At 46.2% G+C, this 26,425-nt stretch overlaps 2 protein-coding genes and 1 long non-coding RNA gene across 6 annotated transcripts in view; 1 reads left to right on the forward strand and 2 right to left on the reverse strand.

The window, feature by feature from the left end:
* Positions 1 to 1,644: 1,644 nt before the first annotated feature.
* On the reverse strand, positions 1,645 to 4,711 carry TXNDC2 (thioredoxin domain containing 2). 3 transcript variants are annotated; one of them, XM_073790522.1, is made up of 2 exons: positions 3,918 to 4,000; positions 1,645 to 3,625 (listed from the first exon to the last, which is right to left on the reverse strand). In XM_073790522.1, the coding sequence occupies exons 1-2, from the start codon at positions 3,933 to 3,935 to the stop codon at positions 2,585 to 2,587; spliced, it is 1,059 nt and encodes a 352-aa protein (XP_073646623.1). In that variant the 5' UTR covers positions 3,936 to 4,000; the 3' UTR covers positions 1,645 to 2,584. The 3 variants fall into 3 exon arrangements, with proteins under 3 accessions (XP_073646623.1, XP_073646624.1, XP_019776188.2); XM_073790523.1 differs by having other exon boundaries at positions 1,646 to 3,625; positions 3,930 to 4,711; XM_019920629.3 differs by having other exon boundaries at positions 1,648 to 3,642; positions 3,930 to 4,708.
* LOC141276174 (uncharacterized) lies at positions 4,339 to 26,300 on the forward strand. The gene is made up of 3 exons (XR_012325304.1): positions 4,339 to 4,439; positions 8,730 to 8,814; positions 26,179 to 26,300. It is a non-coding gene; the product is annotated as an uncharacterized lncRNA (long non-coding RNA).
* The window catches only part of RAB31 (RAB31, member RAS oncogene family), a 112,377-nt gene continuing 95,245 nt past the window's right edge, over positions 9,294 to 26,425 (reverse strand). For both annotated transcript variants that reach the window (XM_033837566.2, XM_019920774.3), the window contains exon 7: positions 9,294 to 12,629. In XM_033837566.2, the coding sequence (XP_033693457.1) occupies positions 12,535 to 12,629 (95 nt within the window). In that variant the 3' untranslated portion in view covers positions 9,294 to 12,534. The remainder of the gene's footprint in view (positions 12,630 to 26,425) is intronic.

The following is a 26,425-nucleotide window of genomic DNA, read 5'->3' on the forward strand; positions in this document are numbered from 1 at the left end:
TTGATGCTTTCATGGCACTGACCCAGGCCTGCAAGGTCTCCCCCAAGTACTCAGGATGGTACAGGGATTGGCATATGACTAGACAGTCAAAGTCTTCCCAGGGACTTTGATTTATTAGGAAACAGGCTCACTTTTTATCTGTGTTCACAAGCCAGCGAAGCAAGTGATGCTAAAATCAACACGAGCAGCAGAGCCAAGAGGTGGAGAACATCAGGTCCTGATGCTGTTGTTTGAACACTCACACCCACCTGAAGCAGTTTGTCCCCCTAGAATCTCCACTTTCAAGATCCAGTACTCCCTCCATTTTTGCTGGAGCAGGTTTGAGTTGGGTTTCCGTCACTTGCCACCAAAAAGCGAATATATCACCTACCCCCACGACACCCAAGATCACCAAGGCAGTTCATCTCCAAAAGAAGAACTGCTACTGATTTAGTCTCTATGACCATCTGTCCTGGAAAGCCGGGAAGGCCCAGAGTGCACAACTGGAACACAGAACCAGAGCATCCGTGACCTTGGGCCAGCGTGCTCACTCCCCTTTGCTTTGTCCTTCCAAATTTTGTATTTCCCAGCAGTTTCTAAGCAACTGGGGTCTCCAAAGTACTCTATTAATTGTTTGTTTGTTTTTCTTCTATTATCAGTAAGCGGAAAAAAATAGAATGAAAGAAAAAATATGCATACAGAGAGAGCCAATGACAACACTTTATGCTTTTTATTCCACTTTCAAATGAAATAGGGATCATCCTGTTCTTCGTATTTGGACCTTTTTATTCTCTTGTTTCCATTTTTCATTTCTGAGTGAATTTGGAAGAGCAGAGTCCTGCTTTCCTGGTCCCCATATGCCTTATAAGCATTGACTGGGGGAAGGAAGGCCCTCCGTCTAGCCAGACCCTTAGGAGGCATGTAACCCAGACCCCACAGCCTGCTCCAGGAGGACTCTGGCCTGTAGCCCTTGTTAAAGCAACTAAACAAGGAGCCCATTAGACAGAAGTGGCTCCAGGGCTTTGGTGGCCTCTGCAAGCCAACCAAAACCAAAGCCTGAGATGCCTCAAGGGTAAGAAATTGAAACCTGAGGATCACAGCCAACCAGGCTTCAGGCTGCAGCAGTCCAACCATTTCCTTGCTTTGCTTCCCCACCTTCTCCGTGTCAGTCTTTCCCCAGCTCTTGTCGGCTGAGCCCCCCAACCATTAACGGTTTGGCGCTGCCCAACTGGAATCAGTTTTTTGTTTGTTTTCTTTTGTTTTGTTTTGTTTTTGCAGTAGGCGGGCTTCTCCCGTTGCGGAGCACAGGCTCCGGACGCGCAGGCTCAGTGGCCATGGCTCACGGGCCCAGCCGCTCCGCGGCATGCGGGATCCTCCCAGACCGGGGCACAAACCCGTGTCCCCTGCATCGGCAGGCAGACTCTCAACCACTGCGCCACCAGGGAAGCCCTCAAATTCTTTAAAACATTCTAGATCAGCAGAAGATAAGACAGTGGCTGACAGGGAATGGGAGGAAATGCAGAGTTGTCGTTCAGTGGGTATAAAATTAGTTATCCAGGATGACTACGTTCTAGAGATTCTCTGGACAGCATAGTGTCTGTAGTTAATATGCTATAGTACACTTAAAATGTGGTAAGAGGGTAGATCTCATGCAAAGTGTTCTTAACACACACACATCAAGGAAAGGGACACACAGGGAAAGTTGTGGAAACAGATGATGGGTAGGTTTATTACCTCAATGGTGGTGATGGTATCACGTGTGTATGCATATGTCCAAACTCACCAAATTGTATATATTAAATATATGCATATATGCGCAATATATATGTGTATACACACACACACTCTGAGACACCTGAGAACAGGTATCAGAAACCCAGTTACCGGGATGACAAAGCAGGAACTCTGCTACTAGGTTGCTGATGTCATAATGGCACCAAGGATCACACTAATGTAAACTTGAACCATAAATCTCTTGGTCTGAGAAAACCAGAAGCTTTGAGCTTTTTTGTGAGCCTGGATCAGTAGAAAGAAGCCTGAACTTGAAATCTGGAAACATGGCCTTGGTCTCAGCTCTGATACCAAAGAATCCCCTAGATGTTTGTGGAGCCCGTGACATTTCCCGAGGCCTCCATAGCACTTCCCGCACATGAAGGAGGTTAGACGTATGTGAATCCTTCAAATTCTTTACTTTCTTAACAGATATCCCAAAGGTATGTGAACATCAGAAATTTCCACTCATCATTAAAACATGTCCTTCTACAGAAAAACTGTCTAAATTTCCAGCGTTGCCACTAGGATTACACGAGCTGAATTTTCAAGAGTGAGTGAAAAAAAAAATCAAGATTAAAAAATAGGGGACAACTGGACTTCCAATATCTCCACCAAAGGAAATTCTAATATCAACACTGTCCCATCAACAAGAACACAGTCACAATAGGCGTTAGGGCTTTGACTGCTTTTTGGAAAGGGTTGAGCTACTGTTTCTGATGCACATGCAGGTGCCACTTGGACACACACTTTTGTTACCCCTCATCTTTTTTTGTAAATAAAAAATCACAAGCTGTGAACAGCCGACTGTTCCTAATGCTTTTGGAACACACAATCACTTTAATGCTGTAATGAATGTCTCGAGTTTTTCCTTAAGGGCACCAGAAAATTCGCCCACCTTTTCTTCTTTTTTATAAAACTGAAAGGTTGGGACGCAAACGATATTGCAGTCTTTCGCCAGCCCCTCACACTCATCAGCGTCCACTTCCAGGAACACCACGTCCTTGTGCTTCATGGACAGGGACCGGAAAAGGGGCTTGATTGACCTGCAAGGCCTGCACCACATGGCCGAGAAGTCCACAGCCACCAGTCTCTCCCCAGCTTCCTTCAGCGCCACCTCAAAGTCTTCCTTGCTCAGGATCACCTTCACCAGGTCCTCCTCCAGGACCTCCATGGCTTCATCTGCTGACTGCAGGTTGCCTTCTATTGGCTGGATGGTGTCTTCTAAGGACTTGGGGGTGTCACCCTCCTTGGGCAGAACGGTTTCGGCTGAGGACTTGGGGGCATCACCCTCCTTGGGCAGAACGGTTTTGGCTGAGAACTTTAGGGTGTCACACAGCTTGGATAGAATGGCTGAGAGCTTGTGGGTGTGGCCCTGCCCGGGCAAAATGAATTTTGCTGGAAAATTGGGGGTATTGCCCTGCTTGGGCGAGGTATTTTTTTCTGAGGAATTGGGGATGTCAGCCTGCTTGCACAGGATGGTTTTGAGTGGGGAACTGGGGGTGTCACCCTTCTTTGGTGAAATGATTTCGGCTGGGGAGTTGGGGGTGTCAGCCTGCTTGGGTGGAATGATTTTGGCTGGGAAATTGAGAATGTCACCCTCTTTTGGTGGGATGGTTTCTTCTGGGAAATTGAGGGTGTCAGCCTGATCGGGCAGAACGGTTTGGGTTGGGGAATTGGGGGTGTCAGCCTGCTTGGGGGGGATAGTTTGGGCTGGGGAGCTGAGGGTGTCACTGCCCTGCTCAGGTGGGAGTGTGTCCATGGCCTGTAGGACTTCAGACCGCTCCGCAGGTGTGTGTTGAACGTTGCTGACCTCATGGACAAAGGCCTCCCGGGTGTGTGCTGGGACCAGGAGTGTCACATGGCTGGATAGAACCTGTAATGATGGACTTTCTGAAGAAAAGGGTAAAAAAATAAAAATGCCAAAGAAGAAACAAAATAATTCTGATCATCTACTCCAAGGAAGACGGGTGTCATTCTCAGAGCTCGTGAATGTAGTCTTATAACAGATGTATTCATTTGCATAATCACATTCAGCAGAAGGCCAAGCAGCATGCGATTACATGTAATCTTCATGGAGGTTTTTTGTTTAACTACAACTTTGTCTGCTTAGTGCGACACTGCAGCCAACCCCCTTAGCGCATAGGTTCCCCTTCCCTCCCCCTTACCTGTAGCCTCACCTTCATTCATGTCTGCCTGATTGACTGGCCTCATTTCCGGTTCTTCCGGGGCTCCAGCTTCATCACTTTCCATTTCCGGTCCTTGTCGCAACCCACCCCTACTTCACAGATGCCTCACAGTGCCAGCGAGGGCATCCCCTGCAACCTTTTCCAACTGAACGTCATACAAGGAGTAACAACTTGTATCCGGGTGGTGCTCACAGCCGGTTTGCCCTCTTTGTTCTCACAAGGGTCCTCCTTGACAGTTTCATGACAGCCTGGGTTTGGGGGCTGCTCTGTGCGTGAGGCTGTGCCCAGTGCCTGAAATGAATTCACAGCCATTATTTCCTACGACACAACACACCACTGAGGTAAGTCCCATTATGATCCCCACTTTACAAGTGAGAAAACTGAGTCTTAGAGAAGTTATGTGACCCGCTCAAGGTCTCAGAGCTCATGGGGGGGCAGGTTCCGAGCCCATACTCGGAACACTGGGCTGGGCTGGGCTGCTTGCCGGATGCCCTGGCCGGGGTGGGTAACTTGAGATCACCTCTCCTGCCCTCTCCCTCTAGGATCCCCAGCTCCTGCTTTCTCTTTATGACTCACCCACCGTAACCATCAACATCCTCTTAACCATGTTACCCTCTTCTGCAAAGTCCTGCGTGCTGGTTAGATGTCCGGTTTGGACACTGGGAAGGGAGATTATGACACAGAGGGGTTCCCTAACTGAGAAGAGGCAGAAGTGAAAACATCACCCCCACCCGTGTAGACCAAGAACCAAGAGAACAGTACCTGTGTCCCATCTCCAGGTAGAAACCTCAGCACGGACACAGATTAGCTGTGTTCAGAGGAAAGCTGGAAGCAGGGGAGGATTTGCCTCCTGCTCCATCTGGAAGACCAGGGAGGGCCCATGTCCACATGGCAGCATGGGTCACAGGCAGATTCTTGGGCCAGGGATCAGGAAGTCTTCACACCCTGGGGCGGGGCCGTGAGTGTTCTAAGACCAGAGAACCAGCAGAAGCTCAAGGAAGAACAAAGAAGCCACAGTAGAGGTGGCTCTGCGGTCAGAGGCAAGGAACAGAGGCACAGGCTCGAACAGTGGGTGACAGCACGGGGCCCCAGCCCTAGACAGGATCTACCGTCCTTAGCAGTTCCCAGTTCAGGGACCAGGCCAGACCAGCCACTTCACATGGGGACTCAGTAAGAGGTAGAGGGCCCAGGGACAGATCATCCACACAGCCTTGTGCACCCACATATTATGGAGAGGGCAGGAATCAGGAAGACTGAGCTGCCCCCAGAATAAAACCATGTTCCTTAGACCGAAATTCCACAAATGGGCAGAGACTGAATTCCATGCCCCTTCTCCTCACCGTCCCTCCCAAAATCCCTCTGAGATCAGGCTCGTGGGGAAGAGTAGACGCCTTGTAGGAAAATTTTAAGGTCTCATTATATCTGCACATCTTAGTAAAAATCTGTGGAGGAAATCTGTGACCCCGTGACATTCATACTTGGGGATCTGAGTTGTGTTTTAGGTTCGGCAGGGTTTTTCCAATTATTTCTACTCTTGATTCTGAAATTCAGATGGATTCGAGGCAACTTGAAATATTGATGCTGCTGAATAACTTTCACTCAACTTGTCCTAAAACGTATTTTTTTACCTTCAGCACAAGCTCATTCCCAAATTGCTCATGAACGCTTATGTCAGTCGTGGTTCTGTCAGTGAAACAATCAGCTATTTTAGGCATAGAAAGATCTGTCTAATCAGAAAATAGCCGGAAAGGCTGCTTTTGGGTGAGGTGTCCAGGAATGATTCCCAGAAATAGGAACAATGCCGCAGAACTGGCCTGCCAGGGGGGCTGCGACCTCCTTTTGGAGGATAGCAAACACGCAGGGCAGGTGGTCAGGAGCAGGGGCCCCAGCCACTGGTGGCAGAGAAGGAGGCTAGGCCCAGATGAGAGGGATTTGTCACCATAGGTGACAGAGCTGGAATTTATTTAATTTGCAATGGGTGTCCCAGAAAGTTTTGAGGAAACATGATCTGATATGCATTTTAGCAGATTCACTGTTACCATTTATTCAACCATAGATTTGAGGGCCAAAGACAGAATTCAAAGAGATCTGTTAAGAAACGATCGCATAGTTGAGAGAGAACATATTGAAAGTCTCAACTGGGACAGTGGAAAGAGGGTTCAGGGTTGGAGAAACTCCAGACATAGAATTTACACTGTTCGATAAATGCTTGAGAGGAGCTGAAACTGAATCTCGAACGTGGAGCCTGGGCAGCTGGGAGAAAGCAGTGCATGAGACACACAGGTAACAGGGGAACGGGGCCTGCGTGCCCAGAGGGGCATCGTACCTGAGGCAGGACATCGACCTGGCAGCTGGAGATCAAGGTCTGATCTCCGGAGAAACGTCAGGCCAGACCACCATGTGGAAGACAAACACCCAGAGGTGATAGTTGAAATCCTAAGATTGCAGGCGATCATTAGGAAGGGGTATCAATAGAGGAGGGTTAGGAGCACGGATTTGCAGGAAGCACCTGCATTTGTGCAGGTATGTGTAAAGGGGGAGGAGCCAGGAGAGCCTTGGAGCCCAGGCCAGAGGCCAGAGAAGGAGCATCAGGTGGTAAGTCAACAGCCTCCGGTGCCCTTGGGGAAGTGGGGGGAGTGAGAAGAAAGAGGGCAGTGGTGGGGCAATTAGGTACCTAAATTCAGGTGAGGAGTGAATAGAAGGTCACGGTTCTCCTTTAAGAATTCAATTAGTGTGAAGGAAAGACAGGGTAGCTTGATGGGGAAAAGGAGAAGTAGTTTATCAAACCTAGTGACAATTTATGCATATGTGTAAGTGAACAAGAGGAGAAAACAGTGCAGAGGGAATTTTAAGATGGAAGCAAAAAAAAAAAAAAAAAGCTTGGGACATACTTTAGAAGTGAGTTGGGATCCTTTTAGGTACAAATCCGGAGAAAACTCAAGGTAAAGGCGAGCAGAGAACACTAGCCACGCTTGGGTGATCCGGGCCCACTTGGGGACAGGGTTTGGGGACTGGGTTCTCTGAAGGAATTCAGTGCCTCGGGCCCTGTAAAGTCAGACTTGTCAGACGCTGATCCAGAAGCCATTTCAAAAAGCCAGTGAAGAACTTGAGTCCCGGCTGAATGATGGGGTCAATGTCAAAGTCAGGGACAAGGAAAAGATACACGAAGCAGTCTGAGCAGTGGGTGGAGGGTCAGCACACCCGCAGTTGGGATCAGGTAATAGTTGAGTGAAATCTCGTTAATCGTGATTCAGCTCTGCCAGCCTGAGCTGCTTAACCCTTGGGTCCCCGGCCAGCACCTCCTCTTGAGATGCAAGAGTGGTAGCCTGGCCTCAGCATGGTGGGGGGCTGTCCTGCTCCCCAATTAAGCAGACCTCAGAAGGCCAGCTGAACCCTCTGTGCTCCTCCTGCACAAGTGAGAACAATCGTGCATCCTTCTCAGATTCATGTTGTGGATAAAATGAGATACAGTTTGAAAGGATTTAGCTCATGGGAAGCATTCAGTGAATGTGGATTTCCTTTCCTTCATTCTTTTATTTTTACAGTCCTTATAATGAGAGTAAAGAAAGGGGAAAATAGAAAGTCGTCAAAGGTACAAACTTCCAGTTAGAATATGAGTCCTGGGGATAGAATGGGCAGTGTGGTGATGATAATTAATAACACCATGTTGCATATTTGAACGTTGCTAAGACAGTAGATCTTAAAAGTTCTCAGCACAAGAAAAAAAAATTGTAACTATGTGAGGTGACAGATGTTAACTAGACTTATTGTGGGTGATCATTTCCCAAGATATACAAATATGGAGTCATTATTGTACATTTGAAACTGTTATGTGTTAATTATACTTTAATTTAAAAAGTTAAATTTGGGACTTCCCTGGTGGCACAGTGGTTAAAAATCCGCCTGCCAGTGCAGGGGACACAGGTTCAAGCCCTGGTCCGGAAAGATCCCACATGCCGCGGAGCAACTAAGCCCGTGCCACAACTACTGAGCCTGTGCTCTAGAGCCTGCGAGCCACAACTAGTGAGTCCGCGTGCCACAACTACCAAAGCCCGTGCGCCTAGAGCCCATGCTCCGCAACAAGAGAAGCCACCACAATAAGAAGCCCGCGCACTTCAATGACGAGTAGCCCCCACTCACTGCAACTAGAGAAAGCCCGCATGCAGCACTGAAGACCCGACACAGCCAAAAATTAAAAAAAGTTTATTAACAAAAAAAAGTTAATTTTTTTTTTTCTTTTCTTTCCCTGTGGTACGCGGGCCTCTCACTGCTGTGGCCTCTCCCGTTGTGGAGCGCAGGCTCAGCAGCCGTGGCTCACGGGCCCAGCCGCTCCGCGGCATGTGGGATCCTCCCAGACCGGGGCACGAACCCGTGTCCCCGGCATCGGCAGGCGGACTCTCAACCACTGTGCCACCAGGGAAGCCCCAAACGTTAAATTTTTTAATTAAAAAAGACAGGAGAAGATAACAGAAGCTAGCATTTGACTTCTTCCTCTCTTACCAGTCCATGGTCGTAGGCGACTTACTAACCTCCTGGGCCTCGGTTTGCTCATCTGTAGAATGGAGAGGATAATAGTATCTGCCTGATAAAGGGGGTTGTGAAAATAGAATGAGGTCATAGGATGCAAAACACCTGGGACAGTAGCTAGAGCAAAGCAGGTTGCTAAATTCGTGTTTGCTCTTGTTTATGAGCACCTGCTCCGTGCCGGGACCAAAAGAGGTACTTTCTGTCCAGTGAAACCTGTAAAGCCCACTCAGGAGGCACTGAGGGTGTTGACGTCTGTGTTCACAGGGCCCTCCCGGCTGCCCGGAGCCCCCATGGGCAGCGCTCTTCACACACACGTTCTCCTTGAATCCTGAGGACACACGCCTGCAGGGTAGGTGCTACAGCTTTATTTGGTGGCTATCATACCTTGTACGACACCTTGGGGGCCGATGTTTTCAGAATTCGGAATTTTGTTTGGCGTTTATAACAGTAATATGGTGCATCTATTATAGAACATGCAGCAGAGTCAGGGATCGAATCCTACAAGCAAACGGCAGGAATTCTGCAACCGAATATGCAGACGTTCCCCCCTCACCCCCGCCTGGTTGGATAAGTAGCTATAAATAGCATCACATCAGTTCAGGTCTGGTCTTACGGCCAAATGAGTCCGTATCAAACTTAAGAAAAAGTCCCTTCCAAAGCTTTTGGGATTCCAGAATTGTGGATGGGTGCATATGAATTATTTTCTGCATTTTATATGTGAGGAAACTGAAGCTTAGAGAGATTGACCTTCCAAACCCTCCCACAGCCAGCAAGTTACTTAAAACAATTATTCATCCGAACATTATAATAAGAAAAGGACAAAGTTGGTAAAAGTTAAAAGATTTATTAGTATGAATCAGTGTGTGTTAAACCAAAAATAACAGATACAATTGGACGATGTGGAGGGCAATGCTTTACTACAGAATATAAGGTGGAAAGGTCCTAATGTCTGCAGCAGCGTCTTCTATACATGAGAACTGGGTCCAGCCCAGACAGAAGCCCTTTACAAAAACACGAGAAAGGGAGCAGTTTACACAACTGAGCGGTGACAATGGATCACTGGGTCTGGTTTCATGGTTAAACCAGAACCTAATAGGTCTGAATGAGGCTTGGAGTCCTTTTACTTATGAGCCCACTCTTTCTTCAAGTTGCAATGAGCATGGCAGAGCAGGGAGAAGCAGGGCCCCTGAGGGGAGCCAGTTTCAGCCATCAGAGGCCACGTTCCTTGATCTCACGGGGCATACTTTGGTCACCCGAGCCTCCCTCGGTCCTCGGTGGGTCCCAGCCCTTTGCTTGGCTAAATGTTGGCTTTAGGTCTTCAGCCGTCTATGGTTTGGTTTGCAAGGGAAGTCATCTTTAGCGCCCCGATGTACCACTTTCCACTATGAAAATGGCAGGTCTATTATGTGCGTAGGTAGAATGTTTGCATGACCCCACTGCCATTTTAGAGATTCCCACCGGGAAATAATCCCTCTGAGAGCCCGTGCCTGCGTTACATGACACAGAGGCACGAGCCAGACTCAGCCGGTGAAATGGATCACATGTCGGCATAACAAATAGGAAATCATATTTACACATATACACACGTGTACCGCACAGGAGAGGAAGGAAAAGAGCACATTTGGGGAAACTGGGCAAAGAATGCTGCTTGACATTTTGGAGCAACAGTCATTTCCAGGCCTTTACATGATATTGCGTGGTTATAGTTCAAAGATTAGAACAGCCAGAAAGTACTCTCAAGGCAAAACAAAGGAAGATCCGAAAGCCTCCTTGCGGACAAGGCTCGAGCACCTATCTTCAGGGAAGACGCCGTGTTCCTGTGAACGTGTGTGTGCCCAAGTGCCATCTACTCTTTCTACCAATTGCTCCAAGGACTGACTATAGACACATTGTCCCCTGATGGCGTGAATAGTTAAGGCCATACAGGAAGGCAAAAGAGTGGTTCCCACCCTCGTGGGCTTCTGGGTGGGTACCCACCTTGTGGGTGGGTAGCCTGCTGGTTAAGACCGGCTGTTTTATGCAAGATGCGAGCACCGAAGACTTGCTGGGCTGCGTACCTCCTTAGCTAGGCAACCTTGTCTAGAGACAAGCCCAGGTCCTCGGGGACAGCTGGATGATGAAAGATTCCAAAATAAGCCTACATTACACCTGGAATTAGGTCATTTGAATTTGCAACCCACATTTTTTTTAAGAGGCAAGATAATCGCTTGGCCTGCAAGCAGAATCACAGTAGCCCATAATAGTGACAAGGTGAAGAAAACCCTAAAAATCCCTGCAGAGGCCCTGCCAAGACGTCCACGTGCCAACTGCTAACAGTATTTGAGGAACCCGTCTGAGAGAGCTACGAGGCACTCTTGAACCAAAAGTAAGTGTTTCCAGCGTTCGTGTCCTAAGATTGTCAAGTTACTCTTGCAAGCTGGATGAAGCGGTAAGAACATCAAACTGACAACACGTTCTCGAGTTTAAAAACCCTAAATCTGAGATTTCGACCTGCTTTCTTGACTGCAGTCCACGTGAAGAAGTGTGAACTCAGCCCTGGTCTCTCAAGGACTCTCGCTTTTTTGGGTGGCAGACTCAGCGTCCCCGCCCATCCAGGGCTCAGGGGCAGAGCCTGGCAGGACTCAAGCACGGCTACTGAAAGTTCCAGGGTTTTACTCAGCTTATGATCTCTTCCCTGATTTTTACACTGTAGGTTTCCAATTAATGTTTGTTGAGCCTTGAAGGTACCAGCTGGCCCTGAGGCCATACTGCGTGATCAACCCCATCTCACCCCCCAAAAGGGCACCAATCTGCATATCCTCCCAGAATCACCTCCCAACATGAGCCCTCGGAGGAAACCAACTGCTTCTTGATCCCAGGTTTCTATGAAAGTTAGAATGGAAACAGGATTTGAATTTTCAATGGGGACGGCTTTTCCTCCTTTCCATGCCTTCTTCCCTTTTCCTTCCATTGGATTCAGACATCTTTAATTAATTGAGCGGACAGGAAACCTGAAAAGGGAGCGTTCACTGAAGTTTGTTCTCAGCCAACTGGCATTCCAGGGTTGGCCCTCTGGTTAGCCTTAATACCCACACCCCCAAAGCTTGGCATCTTCTTAAAGACTTTCTCTGATTTTGCAGTTTTGGGGTGTCTAGAATCTTAATGTGCTGGTACTTCCTCTGGCTGGCTTTCCTGTAACCTATTGTTCATTGATATTATTCGAAGTTTGCCCTACAATTTAGATTCAAACATCCTCCAGGTAATTTGTTCCCCGGATATGACACTATGACAAACTCTCTTAGTAAAATAATACTCTGTGTGAAACTTCCCTAAGAGAGTGGGAATTTATTACTGTGGAGGTGATGCAAACCAGGTGGTCTCTGGAATAATATTTATACCCTGCGTTTGTCACAGTTTACATTACACAGTAGTGACTCCAATGACTTCCAAACCAGGCCTCCAAATCCCAGAATGACATGATATATTGTAGTCAGATTTGGTTGGTTGGTTTATATGACCAAAACTTAGAAAAATGTTCATCAAGTAAACGTCACAGATGTAGATAAAACTTCCTAATACATCTTTCTCCACTTTCATAACAGCGCAAGTCTATAGCAGATGGTCCAATTACACTCCACTGAAAGGGAAATTCCATGAACCTTTCAGTGGAGGTTGGTTGAGTAATTAAGGCAATGGCACTGAAGAAGTTCCTGAAATTTGGTTAGAAACATAGGAAATCAGAGTGGAACACCAGTTTAGAATCGCACACACATAAGCCAGTAAGACTTTTGTACAAATTTAAGAATATTTTGAGGCTTTTAACAAAAAACTCAACTATAATTAATACCTAAATCCATTCCCTCCGAGTGAATTCCACGCACCAAAGGCCCTTTCCTGGCAGTGTGGTGGTTTTTCCCAGAGTTTTGTAGAATCCTTTTCCAGGGATGTTCCCTGCCCCGTTCCCTGCGGGTCTCACCTCCCTCTGAGCCAGGGGCCAGGCCACCGAGGGTGGGAGGCCCCCGCAGCAGCGCAGCAGCGCACGGGGAGGGGAGCTCCGGCCTCTTCAAGCACAGGGGACCCCAGCCCCAGGTCAGCAGCACCGCCGGCCGGCCTGCGAAGTTGGCTTCAGTTTGATTGTTCCGTTGTTTCCGTTTTCATGGGGATCCAACGGTGGGATCTGGCGACCTGGAAGGAATGGAGGCCAAGGTTGAATTCCTGTTCCCAGCCAACCCCACCCCGCTTCCACTTCTCCAGTCATGTGCGGGTCGCACATGAGGCAGAGGGGCTGTGGTACTAGCTCGTTCCCCCTCTCCCTCAGCTGTGTGAAGTCAAGCTCAAGCACGGAAAGTTAAGGAAAAGGAAAAGCAGCTTTCTGATAATAAGTATTTCCCCGGAGGTGGAAGCCCTGCTCCAGAGCCGGCATCCCTCTTCTCTGCACAAACAGCGGCCATTGGTTCCTCCCAGCCTTCCCCCCGCATCCACCATCGGAATGAGCCCCTTCTCAGCTCCTAGTGAGGCCTCATCTTTGTGCTTCTAAAAACAGACCTGGCTTGGGAATTGTGATGGTCCCAGTAACATTACGTATTAACACTGAGCTCCCGTCCCTCATCCTGCCAACGCACTTAGAGCATTAACTGGAAAGCCTTTGGAGACATTCTTCACAGGAAACAGTATCTTAAGTGTCATTCACAAGTAATCTTGTCTTAATTTAGAGAATTAGCTGAGAGTCTCTGCTAACAAATCCAAAGTAAAAATTAAACAGGTAGTGGAGGGGGATAGGGTGTCGTAGTTAAAGAGTATGTGTTTTGTTTTTTGTGGGGTTTTTTTTTTTTTTTGGAGATGATAAAGAAATCCTAAAGCTGTGCTGACGGATGCACATAAAAAACACTGAATTGTACCTTTTGGTGAAATGTATAGTATGTGAATTTTGTCTCAATAAAGCTGTCTTCTAAAAAGGGAATGGAATATGGAAATAACAAACATTTGTGCAGAACCTCACAGTTAAAAGATTTTCACAGGCACATCTTCACTGGGTCCTGTGAAGCTGTGAAATGACTGTTATGATCACCATTTTCCTATTAACTGGAGAACTTAGGCTACACCTGAAGGTCAATACCAAGGGGCACAGGTGACTCTGATTATAACCTACATCTTGACTTTCTGATGGATCCCAAAGCCTGTGTCCCTCCCACTCTACCACGATAGCTCTTGATGCTACTTTTCTAACCCCCATGGAAAAGGCATGAAACACGAGCTCTGAAACAGGGATTTAAAAAAATCAGCTAATTAGGGCATCAGTTACTAGGTAACCAGTAATTAGAGATGGAAGGGAAATTAGTTCCAAGACAAAGCCCTTCCATGCAAGTGGATGCCCTAAGGACCATAAAGAGAGTCAAAACGCCCTGGAAGAGGTGCATTTTCACAAGGGTGGAAATCGTCAGTTTCACAGGTACTAATGCCTTGTGTAGGTTGGGTGGTATGGCCACTCATCGAAGCTCAAGCATAAAGATTAAGGCCACTGGCAATTACCCAAAATTCAGAATTCGTGGTAGAGCTCTTATCCGCTTACGGGGCAGACATGAAGGCTGGAGGGATTTCTGCAGCTACTGCTTCTGCCAATTTGTGTCCTCCACAAAGCTGTACAAAGCTTCCGCAGGCCATTCTCCACAAACAGTTCTGTCCTAATCCAGAAGCAAGTATGTACTTCCCTGTCCTGGACACGCTGTGTCTGTTTTATTAGTCATAAGAAAAGGGAAGGAAACAAAATGCCTCTCCTACTTTGTCAATCTTAAGTGATAAATAGAGGGGAAAGTTCCCAGTGACTACCAGTACTCTGATATATTTAGGTCAGATCTTCCCGCTCAAGTGTTCCATACCCCTCCAGAGAAAGTGATGTGTTGTGGAGGGATGGTAGTGTCAAGTTATAGCATTACTGGTGTTATTTATTTCTTTGTTTGAAGTATAGTTGATTTACAATCTTGTGTTAACTTCTGCTGTACAGCAAAGTGATGCAGTCATACATACATATATATACATTCTTTTCCATATTCTTTCCCATTATGGTTTATCGCTGGATATTGAATATAGGTCCCTGTGCTGTACAGTAGGACCTTGTTGTTTATCCACCCTATATATAATAGTTCGCCTCTGCTCATCCCAAACTCCCAGTCCTTCCCCCTCCCTCCCCCCAACCCCTTGGCAACCACAAGTCTGTTCTCTCCATCTGTGAGTCTGTTTCGTAGATAAGTTCATTTGTGTCATATTTTAGATTCCACATACAATTACTTAAGTTGTTTAAATTAACATTTCGGGTGCCTCCTGTGAGTGTTAGCAGCTGTAATAGGGGCTTTTGCATCTGCAATATTTTGGGACAAAATTATAACTCTGACCGGTGCATGCCGCTGCCCTAGTTAACTAGTCAAGTACTGTTTACCGATTAGTTTTGACTACATCAAGATCAGTATCCTACACTCCCATCAACCTCATGGTATTCTTAAGTTGTTAACTCTAAAGTTAGCAAAATAGCATTAAGCGGTATGCCCTCCTCTATGTGACCGATTCTACACACCAAGTGTCATAAAATTTCCTAAGTTTTTTCCTAGGAAAAGTACCTCAAATATAGAAAAAGCTCATCCAGAAGATTGAAGTCACAAAAGTGGAGTGAAGAGCTAGAAAGGGCAATGCCGGAGCGGCCCATCCCATCCCATCAGCACCTCCTTTGTCCCCATTCCTCCTCCTCTTCCCTGGCCCTCACTTCTCTCCTCAGCAGACGGTCAGGGGGACAAGGTCTGGGAGCAAGATTAGGTAACACTCGAGGCAGCCCCCCGAGGAGACGCCCCTCTAATTTGTTTTAAACTGTGAGCACCGTTTCTGAATCAGTGTCGAACCCGGCTTCTGAGAGGAGCCGGGTTCTGTTTATCTTCAGAATATCCCAAATCTCACTGAATAGAACAAAATATTTCTGCGAGACAGAATGACTGCCGTTTGTTTACATATTTGGGTTCCATGTAAAATTTTGAGAAAAGAGCTGTTCTGCTAAAAAAAAAAAAAAAAACATTAAAAACCGCTGATCCACAGCTCGGTGCTTTGTGACCGCCCAGAGGGGTGGGATAGGGAGGGTGGGAGGGAGGCAGACGCAAGAGGGAGGAGACATGGGAACATATGTATATGTATAACTGATTCACTTTGTTATGAAGCAGAAACTAACACACCATTGTAAAGCAATTATACTCCAATAAAGATGCAAAAAAAAAAGTTGATCCAAAACACCTTTGAGGGTTTCCCTGGTGGCGCAGTGGTTGAGAGTCCGCCTGCCGATGCAGGGGACACGGGTTCGTGCCCCGGTCCGGGAAGATCCCACATGCCGCGGAGCGGCTGGGCCCGTGAGTCATGGCTGCTGAGCCTGCATGTCCAGAGCCTGTGCTCCGCAACGGGAGAGGCCACAACAGTGAGAGGCCCACGTACCGCAAAAAAAGCAAAACAAAAGAAAAACAAAACACCTTTGAGGCCATCTGCACTGGAATGTGAATTAAAGGCTTAGATTGGTGTCCTGTGACACATCAAGGCATTTTTATGGGTATCATGACATTTGTTTCTAGGTTTTGTTCCTGAGAATTGGGCTGCCCAAACCTTTTAGTCATGTCCAATTTTGTCATCATCATGTAGATATGGATAAAATCTTTTCATCATGGTCAATTGGAAAATGTTCTTTACAAATGTAGCAATTTCTCATTGAAAACTGCCCTCCTGGGGGAACATAATAGATTTCATGGTTCCCCAATGAAGAGGGAAGGTGCTAACTAGCCGTGTGGCTCCAAGTACATCATTATAGTAACTGCTTCCCTTTAAGGAATAAAGAGCTGGTATTACAGCCTTAAAATTCCCTTTTAATACCAATAAAAAGATATTTTCACACTTGTTCTGTGAATAAAGTTTCTTCAGTAACTCCTTAAAAAAAAAAAAAAGCATCACTGCAGTTTCCTTAGACTTTGTGTTTCTCATCTGGTGGAAAGAGTTTTGAGATCTGAGTGAGACTGTTCCGGGTGAGTGAATTCAGACATGCTATCTGCTCTCTCCAAGACGGCCTTTCCTCACCTACAAAAAGAACACGGGAAGTAGCCTGACAACCACCACGCATCACAGACGCTGTGGCTAGTGTGCCAGGAACCCAGGACGATGGGCGGGCCCCCAGCACCCCAGGCTCTGGATGCAGCTACGTATCAACCCCGGCCTCCCCCTCCGCGCAGTGGATGCTTAGGGTTCAGTTACTAGGATGGGGCCCATCCTGCTCTTCTCCTAAACACTCAGCCGGGGAGGGGCCCGCACGTGCCAGCTTCCAACAGTAAGAAGAAAGGAAGTGCTTCCATTTCCAGGCAGAGAAAGGAAAGCCGGGCCCTAACGACGACGCAAGCACCTTGAAAAGTGCAGGAAGCCACCAGCGCTGTGAAAACACACCAAGAGCTCGGACCTTGTGGTCGGAGCTATTTGGAACTTACTCAAAGCTTAAATGCACTTACACAATAGCATAGTTCCAGAAAATGCCATAGCGTTTGGTACCAAGGTGATCACCTTGGAACACTGTTGAATCAGTATTAATTACATGGGCACAGAATTGGACAAAAATATCCACGCAAACGTCTGAAAGAAACATTACTGCATGTTTCTGCTCTTATAAAATGTCCTCTGAGTACACAACCTCCAAACAGCTCGTTTTGGAGTATAAATCCTACGGCAGGGTGTTTATTTTAATAAGGTTTGGATTGTGTAAGATTCTGCTTGGGAAAAGTTAAAAGACTTTTTTTTTTTTTGGAGTTCCGTTTTCCTGAAAGTCGATAGCCCAGAGAAAAAGCAGGCTTTAATAACGATTCCTCAAGAATTCAGTATGTGAGAAAACAAACTCCAAGCCTATCAGCTGTATCACGGCTCTGGACTGGGGCTGTAACGCTTTCACACACGGCAGGCTCAGCTGCAGCTATCTTCTCGCCCTGTGTGGCGACCGGCCGCTTTCTGCACAGGCCTGGAGTCCTCCCTGACAAGTCGCTGTTTGCATTCTTCTCTCTTATCCCAGTCCCAGGATTTCTGAGGCTCAGCTTTGTTTGGTCGGTGTTAGAGGTGCTGGTACTTGCCCTGTCACTTCCATTTCTTGATCCTGATTTTCTGAATCACCCAGAGACCAAGTTTACTAGGACTCGGCAGTCTTTGCCCTTGATCGTGACCTCCACGCCTCTCCATTTAGAGGGGGGTCTCTATGGCCCACTGCGGTGCTCACCATCACGGGACCCTGCCCTAGAAATAGAGTGGGGCAGGCGACACATGCATGACACTCGAGGTCATCCTCTGAACCGTCCTTCTGCTGTGGAAAGAAGACAATATTGGGATTGTGAGATGACCTGGAACATTAGAGTCTAGACCTCGGAAGGTGCTAACATTCTGTGCAGGACCAGCATGGCTTAGGATTCAGGAAGTGGATTCAGCCGGAGGCTGGCAGAAAATCCAGGTCAGGGATAATGACAGCCTTAATTTGGGTGCAGTGGAGAGAAGTAGAAAACAGGGCTGGAAGGAGAACCGTAGGAAGACACCTGGCAGACGTGACAATTGATTGGATGTGGGAGGGTGAAGAGACGGGGGAGGAAAACTGAAGTTCAAGTCTAGGAGCCTCGGGAACGGTGACGCCCCAGCAGAGGAAGAAGGGAGGGGGCAGATCACCACTGGCCGTTAGTCCAAAATGCCAAACGTCTTCAGCACGGAGGGGCTTAAGTTACTCTAAGATCATTAGGCTTCCTTACCTTTCAAAGGCATCGTTTCCTTCTATTTATTTTTTTAATTAATAGACTATATTTGGGGGAAGGGAGGTAGCTTTAGGTTTACAGAAGAAGTTGAGCATAAAGTTCAGAGAGTTCCCATACACTCCTCCTCCTAACTCCCGATTTCCTCTGTTTTAACGTCTTGCAGGAGTGTGGAACATTTATTACAACGGATGAGCCATTACTGATCATTAAGTGAAGTCCATGGTTTCCACGAGGGCTCACTCTTAGCGCTGTACATTCTATGGGTTTTGAGAAATGTATAATGACATGATACCATCACAGTATCACACAGAATAGTTTCACTGCCAGCCCCTGGCAACCACGGATCGTTCTACTGTCCCCATAGTTGTGCCTTTTCCAGAGTGTCATATAGCTGGAACCATATAGTATGTAGCCTTTTCAGACTGGCTTCTTTCACTTAGTAAATATGCATTTAACATTCTCCCGTGTCTTTTCATGGCCTGATAGCTCATTTCCTCTTATCGCTGGAAAATATTCCATTGTGTGGATATATCCCTTTTAGTTTAACATTTAAAAATTATAAGACGCAAAAAAAAACACAAACAAACACAAGCCACAAAGAACAAATCTAATAAACTAGACTTCATCAAAATGAAAAACTTCTGCTCTTCCAAAGACGTCGAGAAAGTGAAAACGCAAGCCACAGCCTGGGAGAAAATATTTGAAAGACAATTATCTGATAAAGAGCATGTATCCAAACTATATAAATAATCTTTAGAACCCAATAATAAGAAAACAACTCAATACAAAACGGGCAAAAGTTGAACAGACACTTCCCCAAAGAAGACACAAGGATTGCGAATAAGCACACGAAAAGGCACTCAACGTAACCTGTCGTTAGGAAGATGGACGTCAAAACCACAAGGAGAGACCACTATATTCCCATTCGAATGACTGAAATTTTATCAACTGATCATTCCACGTGCTGGCAAGGAGCTGGAGCTACTGGAGCTCTCCTGTATTGGTGGTGGGAATGTAAAATGTTCAAACTGCTTTGGAACACAGTCTGGGGGACCCTTAGAGTGTGAACCATTAGCTGTGAGATAAGCCAGTTGCGCCACTTCTAGGTATTTACCCACACAGACTTGTACACGAAAGCTCATCACAGCCTTGCCTGTAATTAATTGCCAAAACCTGAAAACAGCCCAAATGTTTAGGTGAATGGACTAACAAATTTTTACTCACGTTACGGAATACCACTCGGTACTAAAATGGAACTCAGCAAAATCCACTGTGTGTTCAACTCGGATCAGGACAACTGACCTAACTGCTCGCATAAAGAAATTGCAAGGAGGGAACCTACTGCTAAGGAGGGGCTTAAAAGACACACCAGCTAATTTTATCAATTTTATCCACTGTGTGTGGAGCTTATTTGCCTCCTGATCCACACAAACTATAAAATGCAAACAAAGAAACCAGTTATGATCATTATGAACCATTGAAAATCTGAACACTGGATGTTTGATGATATTAATATGATTATAGCATTATGAGTATTAATGTGAGCATGTCATTGTTTTATGTAAAAAAAAGTTACATGCTGAGAATATTTACAGATGAAACGATGTCTGGAATTCCCTTCTAAATAATACAGGTGGGGGGTCGGGGGGAGTGGGGGGTAGGGATGAAACCAGCTTGGTTATGAGTACAGTCTGCCCTCTATGTCTGCAGGTTCTGTATCCGCAGATTCAACTCACCGCAGACTGAAAATATTCGAGAAAAAAAAAAATTCCAGAAAGTTCCAAAAAGTAAAAGTTGAATTTGCCACATTGGCAACTATTTGAATAGCATTTACATTGTATTTACAACTATTTGCATAGCACTGACATTGTCTTAGGTATTATTTGTAATCTAGAGATTATTGAAAGTATATGGCAGGATGTGCTTGGCTATATACAAATACTACACCCTTTTATATAAGGGACTTGAGGATCCTCGCTGGGGTCCTAAGCAATCCTCCAAGGACACCAGGTGACGACCGTAGTGACGGTTCATTATGTTATTCAGTTTACTCGTGTATATGTTTAAATTTTCCTGTAATAAAGTCTTTTGTTAAGTTCCCTGCAATCTCACCGCCATGAAACAACCACTGTTGACGTTTTAATGTGTGTGTATCTTCTCAATATTTGCCCAGAAGAATATATTTACTATTATATATTATATGGTTCATATTTTATAAAATCAGGATATTATACAAACTGCTCTATAACTTTGGTTTCACACTCAACCATTTCTCTTTTTATGTCACTAAAGACAGATTTACAAACTCATTTTTAATCACTAGTTTATACTGGTGTCCCATGATTTTTAAAAAATTATTTCCCAAGTGTTGGACAGTTAAGTCATTTCCTGTTTTTCACCATCATGAATACTGTTACCATAAGCTGCCATCTGCAATGAGAAGTGACACAGACTCGCAGTTGAGAGCCTGGGTCCTGGAGCCCTGCTGCCTGGCTTCTAATCCTGACCCTCTGTGACCTGGAGCAGATCACAAACCTCTCCACACCTCAGCTTCCTCAGATGTAAAATAGGGATGATAACAGTGCCTATTTCACAAGACAAACGGTGCATTAATGAGCTAATATATATGTAAGCAATTGCAACAATGGCGCAGAATGACAATTTGCTCTATGTGAAACATCATTACTACATTTTGCACGCCTGGTCAATTTCTTCTTTAGAATCACTGGGATAAAAGATATGCATGTTTAGGGCTTTCGAGACCCAACTTACCCACATTCTGAAACTACATTCTTTTGCAGAGGTCTCCTATCATTGCATTTGGTAAATTAACTTTTGAGGGGTTAAGAAAGTGGACAGGCTTTGTCTTTGTCCTTTCCTTGTCCCACAAAGGCTAAACTTACCTTCATTTGACAGTTTGCTGTACTATTATAAAATGTGCATATGTTTTGTTTTGTTTTAAACTTTCTTTAACCTGCTCCAAACCAAAAGTGTCCACCTAGAGAATTTCAAAATCCAGTGGACTTAAAATAGCTAACACTCTGTGCAACAAATGATTGCAGACAAGACACGATTACTGCCCATAAACCTTAAGTTCCTGTCTTTCATGTTAACACCCTATTCTAATTTTTCCAAACTCATACGCTTGTACCTCTAATTACATTCACTTAAAAAAAAAACGAATATTTCTCACCTTGTTCTCAAACTAACAACAAACAAAAGCCTAGTTTCATCTCCAGATGTGATGTTCAGGACAAACCCTGTGTTCTCTAGTCAGTATTCAAGTTAGCTGAGCAGAAGCACAGCTGTCCAGCCTAGGTCCTGCCCCAATCCAGACATGTTTCTGTTGAGCCTGCAGCCCCAAGTCTTTTTGCCCTCAGGGAGAGATTCTTTCTAAAGAGTAGGGGATTTGAGTTGAAATCCACAAAGCAAACCTTGTGTTCCCCATGCTCCAGAATCCAGTCTGCCAGTCTCTTAGCAAATCCAGCCTCAGAGGACTTGCTCCTGTGCTCACTTTCCTCCTTCCAGGGAAGGGAGCCTGGGGTGCATCTCAGGACCATGCTGTTCCTTGTTCCCCATTGGGACCACTACCCAGTGTTCCTGGTTCTACTCCCAAAAGACTTCTGAAATTCACATCCACGTTTTTCCTCCTCATCCAGGCCTCTCTCCTAGAGGACCACAACAGCATCCTCCTCCTCCAGACACATTCTCCAGGGTGGATCTCCCCACTACAAGGCCTGCAAGCATCTGGCTCAGTCTCTAACACCCCCTTCCCCCCCCCCCCCCCCCCCCCCCGCATGTGGTTCCTGAGCTCCCACCCTGCAGCCCACCCACCTCCTTTCTCTTCCTTAAAGGCTCCACCACTTCCTGCCTCAGGAACTCACACACCGTGTCCACTTGGCCTGACTGCTCTTCGTGAGCTCTCTGCCCTCTTCTCATTTTTCAGGTCTAGCCTAAAACCATCTCCCTGGGGAGACCTTCCCCAGCCAATCTAAAGTCCCCACCTGTAACTGTCCCCACGGTCCTTGTACTTTTGCTTCTCAGCCTTGACTACGATGTGTAATTACACACCCACTTGACTGTACCCACAGCCTGTCTCTCCACTCGACCGTCAGTCTGTTTTGTTCCCCAGGCTGTCCCTGGTGTCCAGCATGGCCTGGTGCTAGCCAACTTAAGTACCCATAGAAAAGTGACACATTTCACTTGATCTAGTGAATCCACTGAAATATTATCTCCTGGAACAGCATGAGATGAGCTGGAAGGTCCAGATTCAAAAACCTCAATTGGGCACGCTCTTATTTCCTAGCCTCATCTTTATGGGGAATGTGCCAGAATGAGATCAGCTCCCAGAGGACTTACAGCTCACCAGAAGAAGAGACGCATACCTGGAACCCTTGGAGAATCACTCAGAGAAAGCATATGTCCAGGTGTCAGAGTGATGGAGCAGAGACCATAGGAACCTCAAGTCAAAGGGGAGAGCCATGCATGAGACTTCACGAAGGCAGGAGATTCCAGGGAATTAACATCTGTGGGGAGGAAGGGAGGGGCATCTCATGCAGGGTGGGGCGGGAGAGAGCGAATGTACGAAGGAGGGAGCAAAGATGAAGCCTTTACTGCTGTCAGGGCTCCTCACCTGCCTCTCAAGGTGACTGAGACGGGCAGAGTAGTTTCATAGGGAAGACCATACAGGTTTGGGACAACAGTCGAGTATTCGCTGTTTCCACACACCAATTTAAAAACTCAGTGGACAATAATTTTCTTGGCTAAGAATCCTTCCTATGTTTTAACTCAAAGAGGAAAACGTTAGTGTTCAAAGGTCTAAAAACCCAGGGAAAAAAAAAAGAACAACCCCATGGGACTTCCCTGGCAGTCCAGTGGTTAAGACTCTGCATTTCCAGTGCAGGGGGTGTGGGCCTGATCCCTGGTTGGGGAACTAAGATCCCACACGCCACGTGGTGCGGCTGAAAAAAAAGAACAACTCTGAATGGAGATGCACGAAGAACATTAGCCACACGCTGTTGAGTAAAGCGGGTCAAAAGTGAGCAGTGGAAAAGGGCACCAGGAGGATGCCAACCAGAGAACGGAGTGTGCACAGACCACCCCAAAGGGCAGCACAAACACTTCACAGGGCAGCTTCAGTCTGAAAACAGTATTTTGCTAACAATTTCCAGTTATGAAATATATTAACTTATGTTCCCAAAACACAGTTGTCTCATTTCTGGCTTACGGGCCTTCTGGGAATGTAAGAGGGAAATGCTGGTCTCTTGCTCTGAGTCCGTATGAATCAATTTTGCTTAAGCACACCTCTTTAACGGCTTTTCTTCTCACTCCTCCTGCATGGTTTTCTGTGACTGCTCTCTCCCGGGCATGTTGTCTCTGCAACCCTGTTCTGGGGGGCACAGGTGTCAGCAATATCTTGACCTATTTTGAGTTCAGGGAGGAGCATATGTAATACAAGTTGGAACAGGGGGCAGGAAAATAAACGAGGTGTCTGCTGTAATGTATCTAGGTGCGCTCAGTACTGTGTTTTAAGTTAACCTGTAAGTGGGTGACAACATCCCACTCTGGAGACATGCACCTGAAGGAATAGAGGCCAGGGAGGCACCAGGGTGCACATTATAAATATGGACGGACATCTCGCCACTGTCTGGGTATCCACAGGCTTCTTTGCTAAGGTAACTCTAACCAAAGTCTAATGAAACAGAAACAAACAACTGTTTATTTGATGTGGAAGATGAGGAGATACAAGAATTCAATGGCTTCTCTACGAATTAATGATTTGAAGCCATGATTGCCCAGTGCTATAAGCAAAACGTTTGTTTTTTTTTTATTAAATGAAGCAGCCCACCAGGCTCTCAGGAATTCCTTATGCAAAGTCTCCATCACTTTGATCCATAAAGACCTCATATGCATGAAGGGATTTATACTGGCCGAACAGAGCAAAGGAATTAGCTTTTGAGTTGAGAGACTAATGCTTGGGCCCAGGCTTGTTTTCTTCCTTGAAGTCCTTATGTCATTTTATATCGAAAGCATGACTTTGCAGAAACCTCGGAAGGTCCCCTAGCTCGTGCAGAAATCCCAAGGTGAATTTCAGGTACACAGAGCTGCGTGGATGCGGGGGAGAGGGCTCTGGAAAATACCAGGAGCTGCACAGGGATGGCTGTGAATGTCACAGTTGTCAGCAGCTCTCCTGCTGCATTAATTAAAACCACTAATACATATTCATAAAAACAAAATGTTTACCAGCTGTACAACTAGCCTGACGTACCAGAAAAGCTGAACGTCCCCAGAAAAGACAGAGTTTGAAGAAATACGAGGTTAGCGGAATGAGCTCAATCCAAACCCTCTTAGACGTCACCCAGACTCACACGGCGCAGCCCTGCACCCACGGCCCAATTTCAGGCAGGACCAGGAGTCTGAGGATGTGGGGTTTCCAACGTAAAACTACAGCCCTGGCGCGCGAGAGTCCAACCTCCAAGACCCGAGAGCTCAGAGAATACTATTGTTTTGAGGGTGAAACCACAGCAGGAATACAAATCCTTCTGAAGGAGGAAGGAAGGGAAGTGGATGTGGACCCTGGCGAACAAGTGGGACCAGGGCTGCAGAGAGCTCCACTGCTTCTTTCGCGTGTTCCTGGGCCCTGTAAGTAACCCAGGTCAGAGCTCCTCATGTGCGGTGAAGTCTCCTTCAAGCCAAGAGAAACAAGCAAAATATTCCCTGCTGTGGGTTCTCAGAGTCTGAAGTAACAAACCAAAACCAGCGGAAAGGAACTCAAATCTGTCCTGGGAAGCACGGCCCCTCTGCCTCTGAGAGGTTTGCCAACAGGGACTGCAGGCCGCATGGAGACCAAAACATCAGTTTCCCTTCTGGAATTCCCTTCTGGAATTGCCTGCAGCCCAGCCAACTGTTCTGGGGTTCGGCTTTCCTGAGACGGGCACCCCAGGACTTTGGCTCCCTGCACCTGGCTAGGCACACGCTCCGAGGGCATCTCAGGACACAGTTTCTCGAGACAGCCACCGGCAGGTCGCTCTCTGGGGGGATCCAGGATGGAAAAGCTGTTACCAAGGAAGCTGTGAAGGTTCAAGCTGGCCGTCGGCTGGGGAACAGCCGCAGATAAAGGTTATTCGTGAGACCAACATAAAGATAGGGAAGCAAACACGACCCAGGACTGGGGACAAAGACAAGAGCCATCAGCTTCCATCAGTAACTGATCAGATGGACCCAGAGATGATCATGCTGAGTGAAGTAAGCCAGGCAGAGAACGACAAATACCGTATGATATCACTTCTTACGTGTGGAGTGTAAAAAAAACAAATGCAAATGAATTTATTTACAAAACAGAAACAGCTCACAGACATAGAAAACAAACTTATGGTCACCAAAGCGGAAAGGGGAGGGATAAACTAGGAGTTTGGGATTGACATACACACACTACTATCTATAAAATAGATAACCAATAAGGACCTACTGTACAGCACAGGGGACTGTGCTTAATATCTTGTAATAACCTGTAAGAGAAAAGAATCTGAAAAGAAGTATATATATATATATATATATATATATATATATATATATATACACACACACGTATAACTGAATGACTTTGCTGTACACCTGAAACTAACATGACATTGTAAATCAACTATACTTCAATTAAAAAACTCATCAGAAATGAGGAAAAGTTTTCCACACCAACTCTCCACCCACTTCCCAACTTCAGGTCACATGGGATGAAGACACCACTTCTTGCCGACAGTCACCAGGCAAAAGAAATGACTAAAAGCTTCTCTTGTTTCGTTTGCCCAGAGTCACTCAGTTTCATGGGTGATTTTGGTTTTCTATACCTTTATCACTCTCTATTTTCTTTCTCCTCCCCTGGACATACTAACATAAAATGCTATAAAATATATAATTCTTTGATCAAAATACATTTTATTTTTCAACAGGATTACTTCATTTTGATTCACGAAACCCAGACTCGGCCGGTGAAACCACAGACTCGTAGAGATGGAGAATGAGGATGCACCGTGTGGGTCTGCAGTAACCAGGGCAGAACTGCAGGGTTTAGTATCTGTGGCATCGAACAAATTCACGCAGAGGAAGTGCTCTCCTCTGGAGCTCCCTGGTTTTTATCCTCTGACTCCCAGAGCATAAAAATGCAAGCCATGCGGAAAACACAAATCAGGTACTTAC

Source organism: Tursiops truncatus, chromosome 13 (assembly GCF_011762595.2).
Source record: "Tursiops truncatus isolate mTurTru1 chromosome 13, mTurTru1.mat.Y, whole genome shotgun sequence".
NCBI classification, from domain to species: Eukaryota; Metazoa; Chordata; class Mammalia; order Artiodactyla; family Delphinidae; genus Tursiops; species Tursiops truncatus.

What these genes read in the sequence shown, in the direction of transcription:
- TXNDC2 (XM_019920629.3), bottom strand. Translation starts at nt 4,002, where the DNA reads ATGGAAAGTGATGAAGCTGGAGCCCCGGAAGAACCGGAAATGAGGCCA. An exon ending in TCAGGCAGACATGAATGAAG is followed by an intron (nt 3,643 to 3,929) that starts GTGAGGCTACAG and finishes CCTTTTCTTCAG; the next exon opens with AAAGTCCATCATTACAGGTT.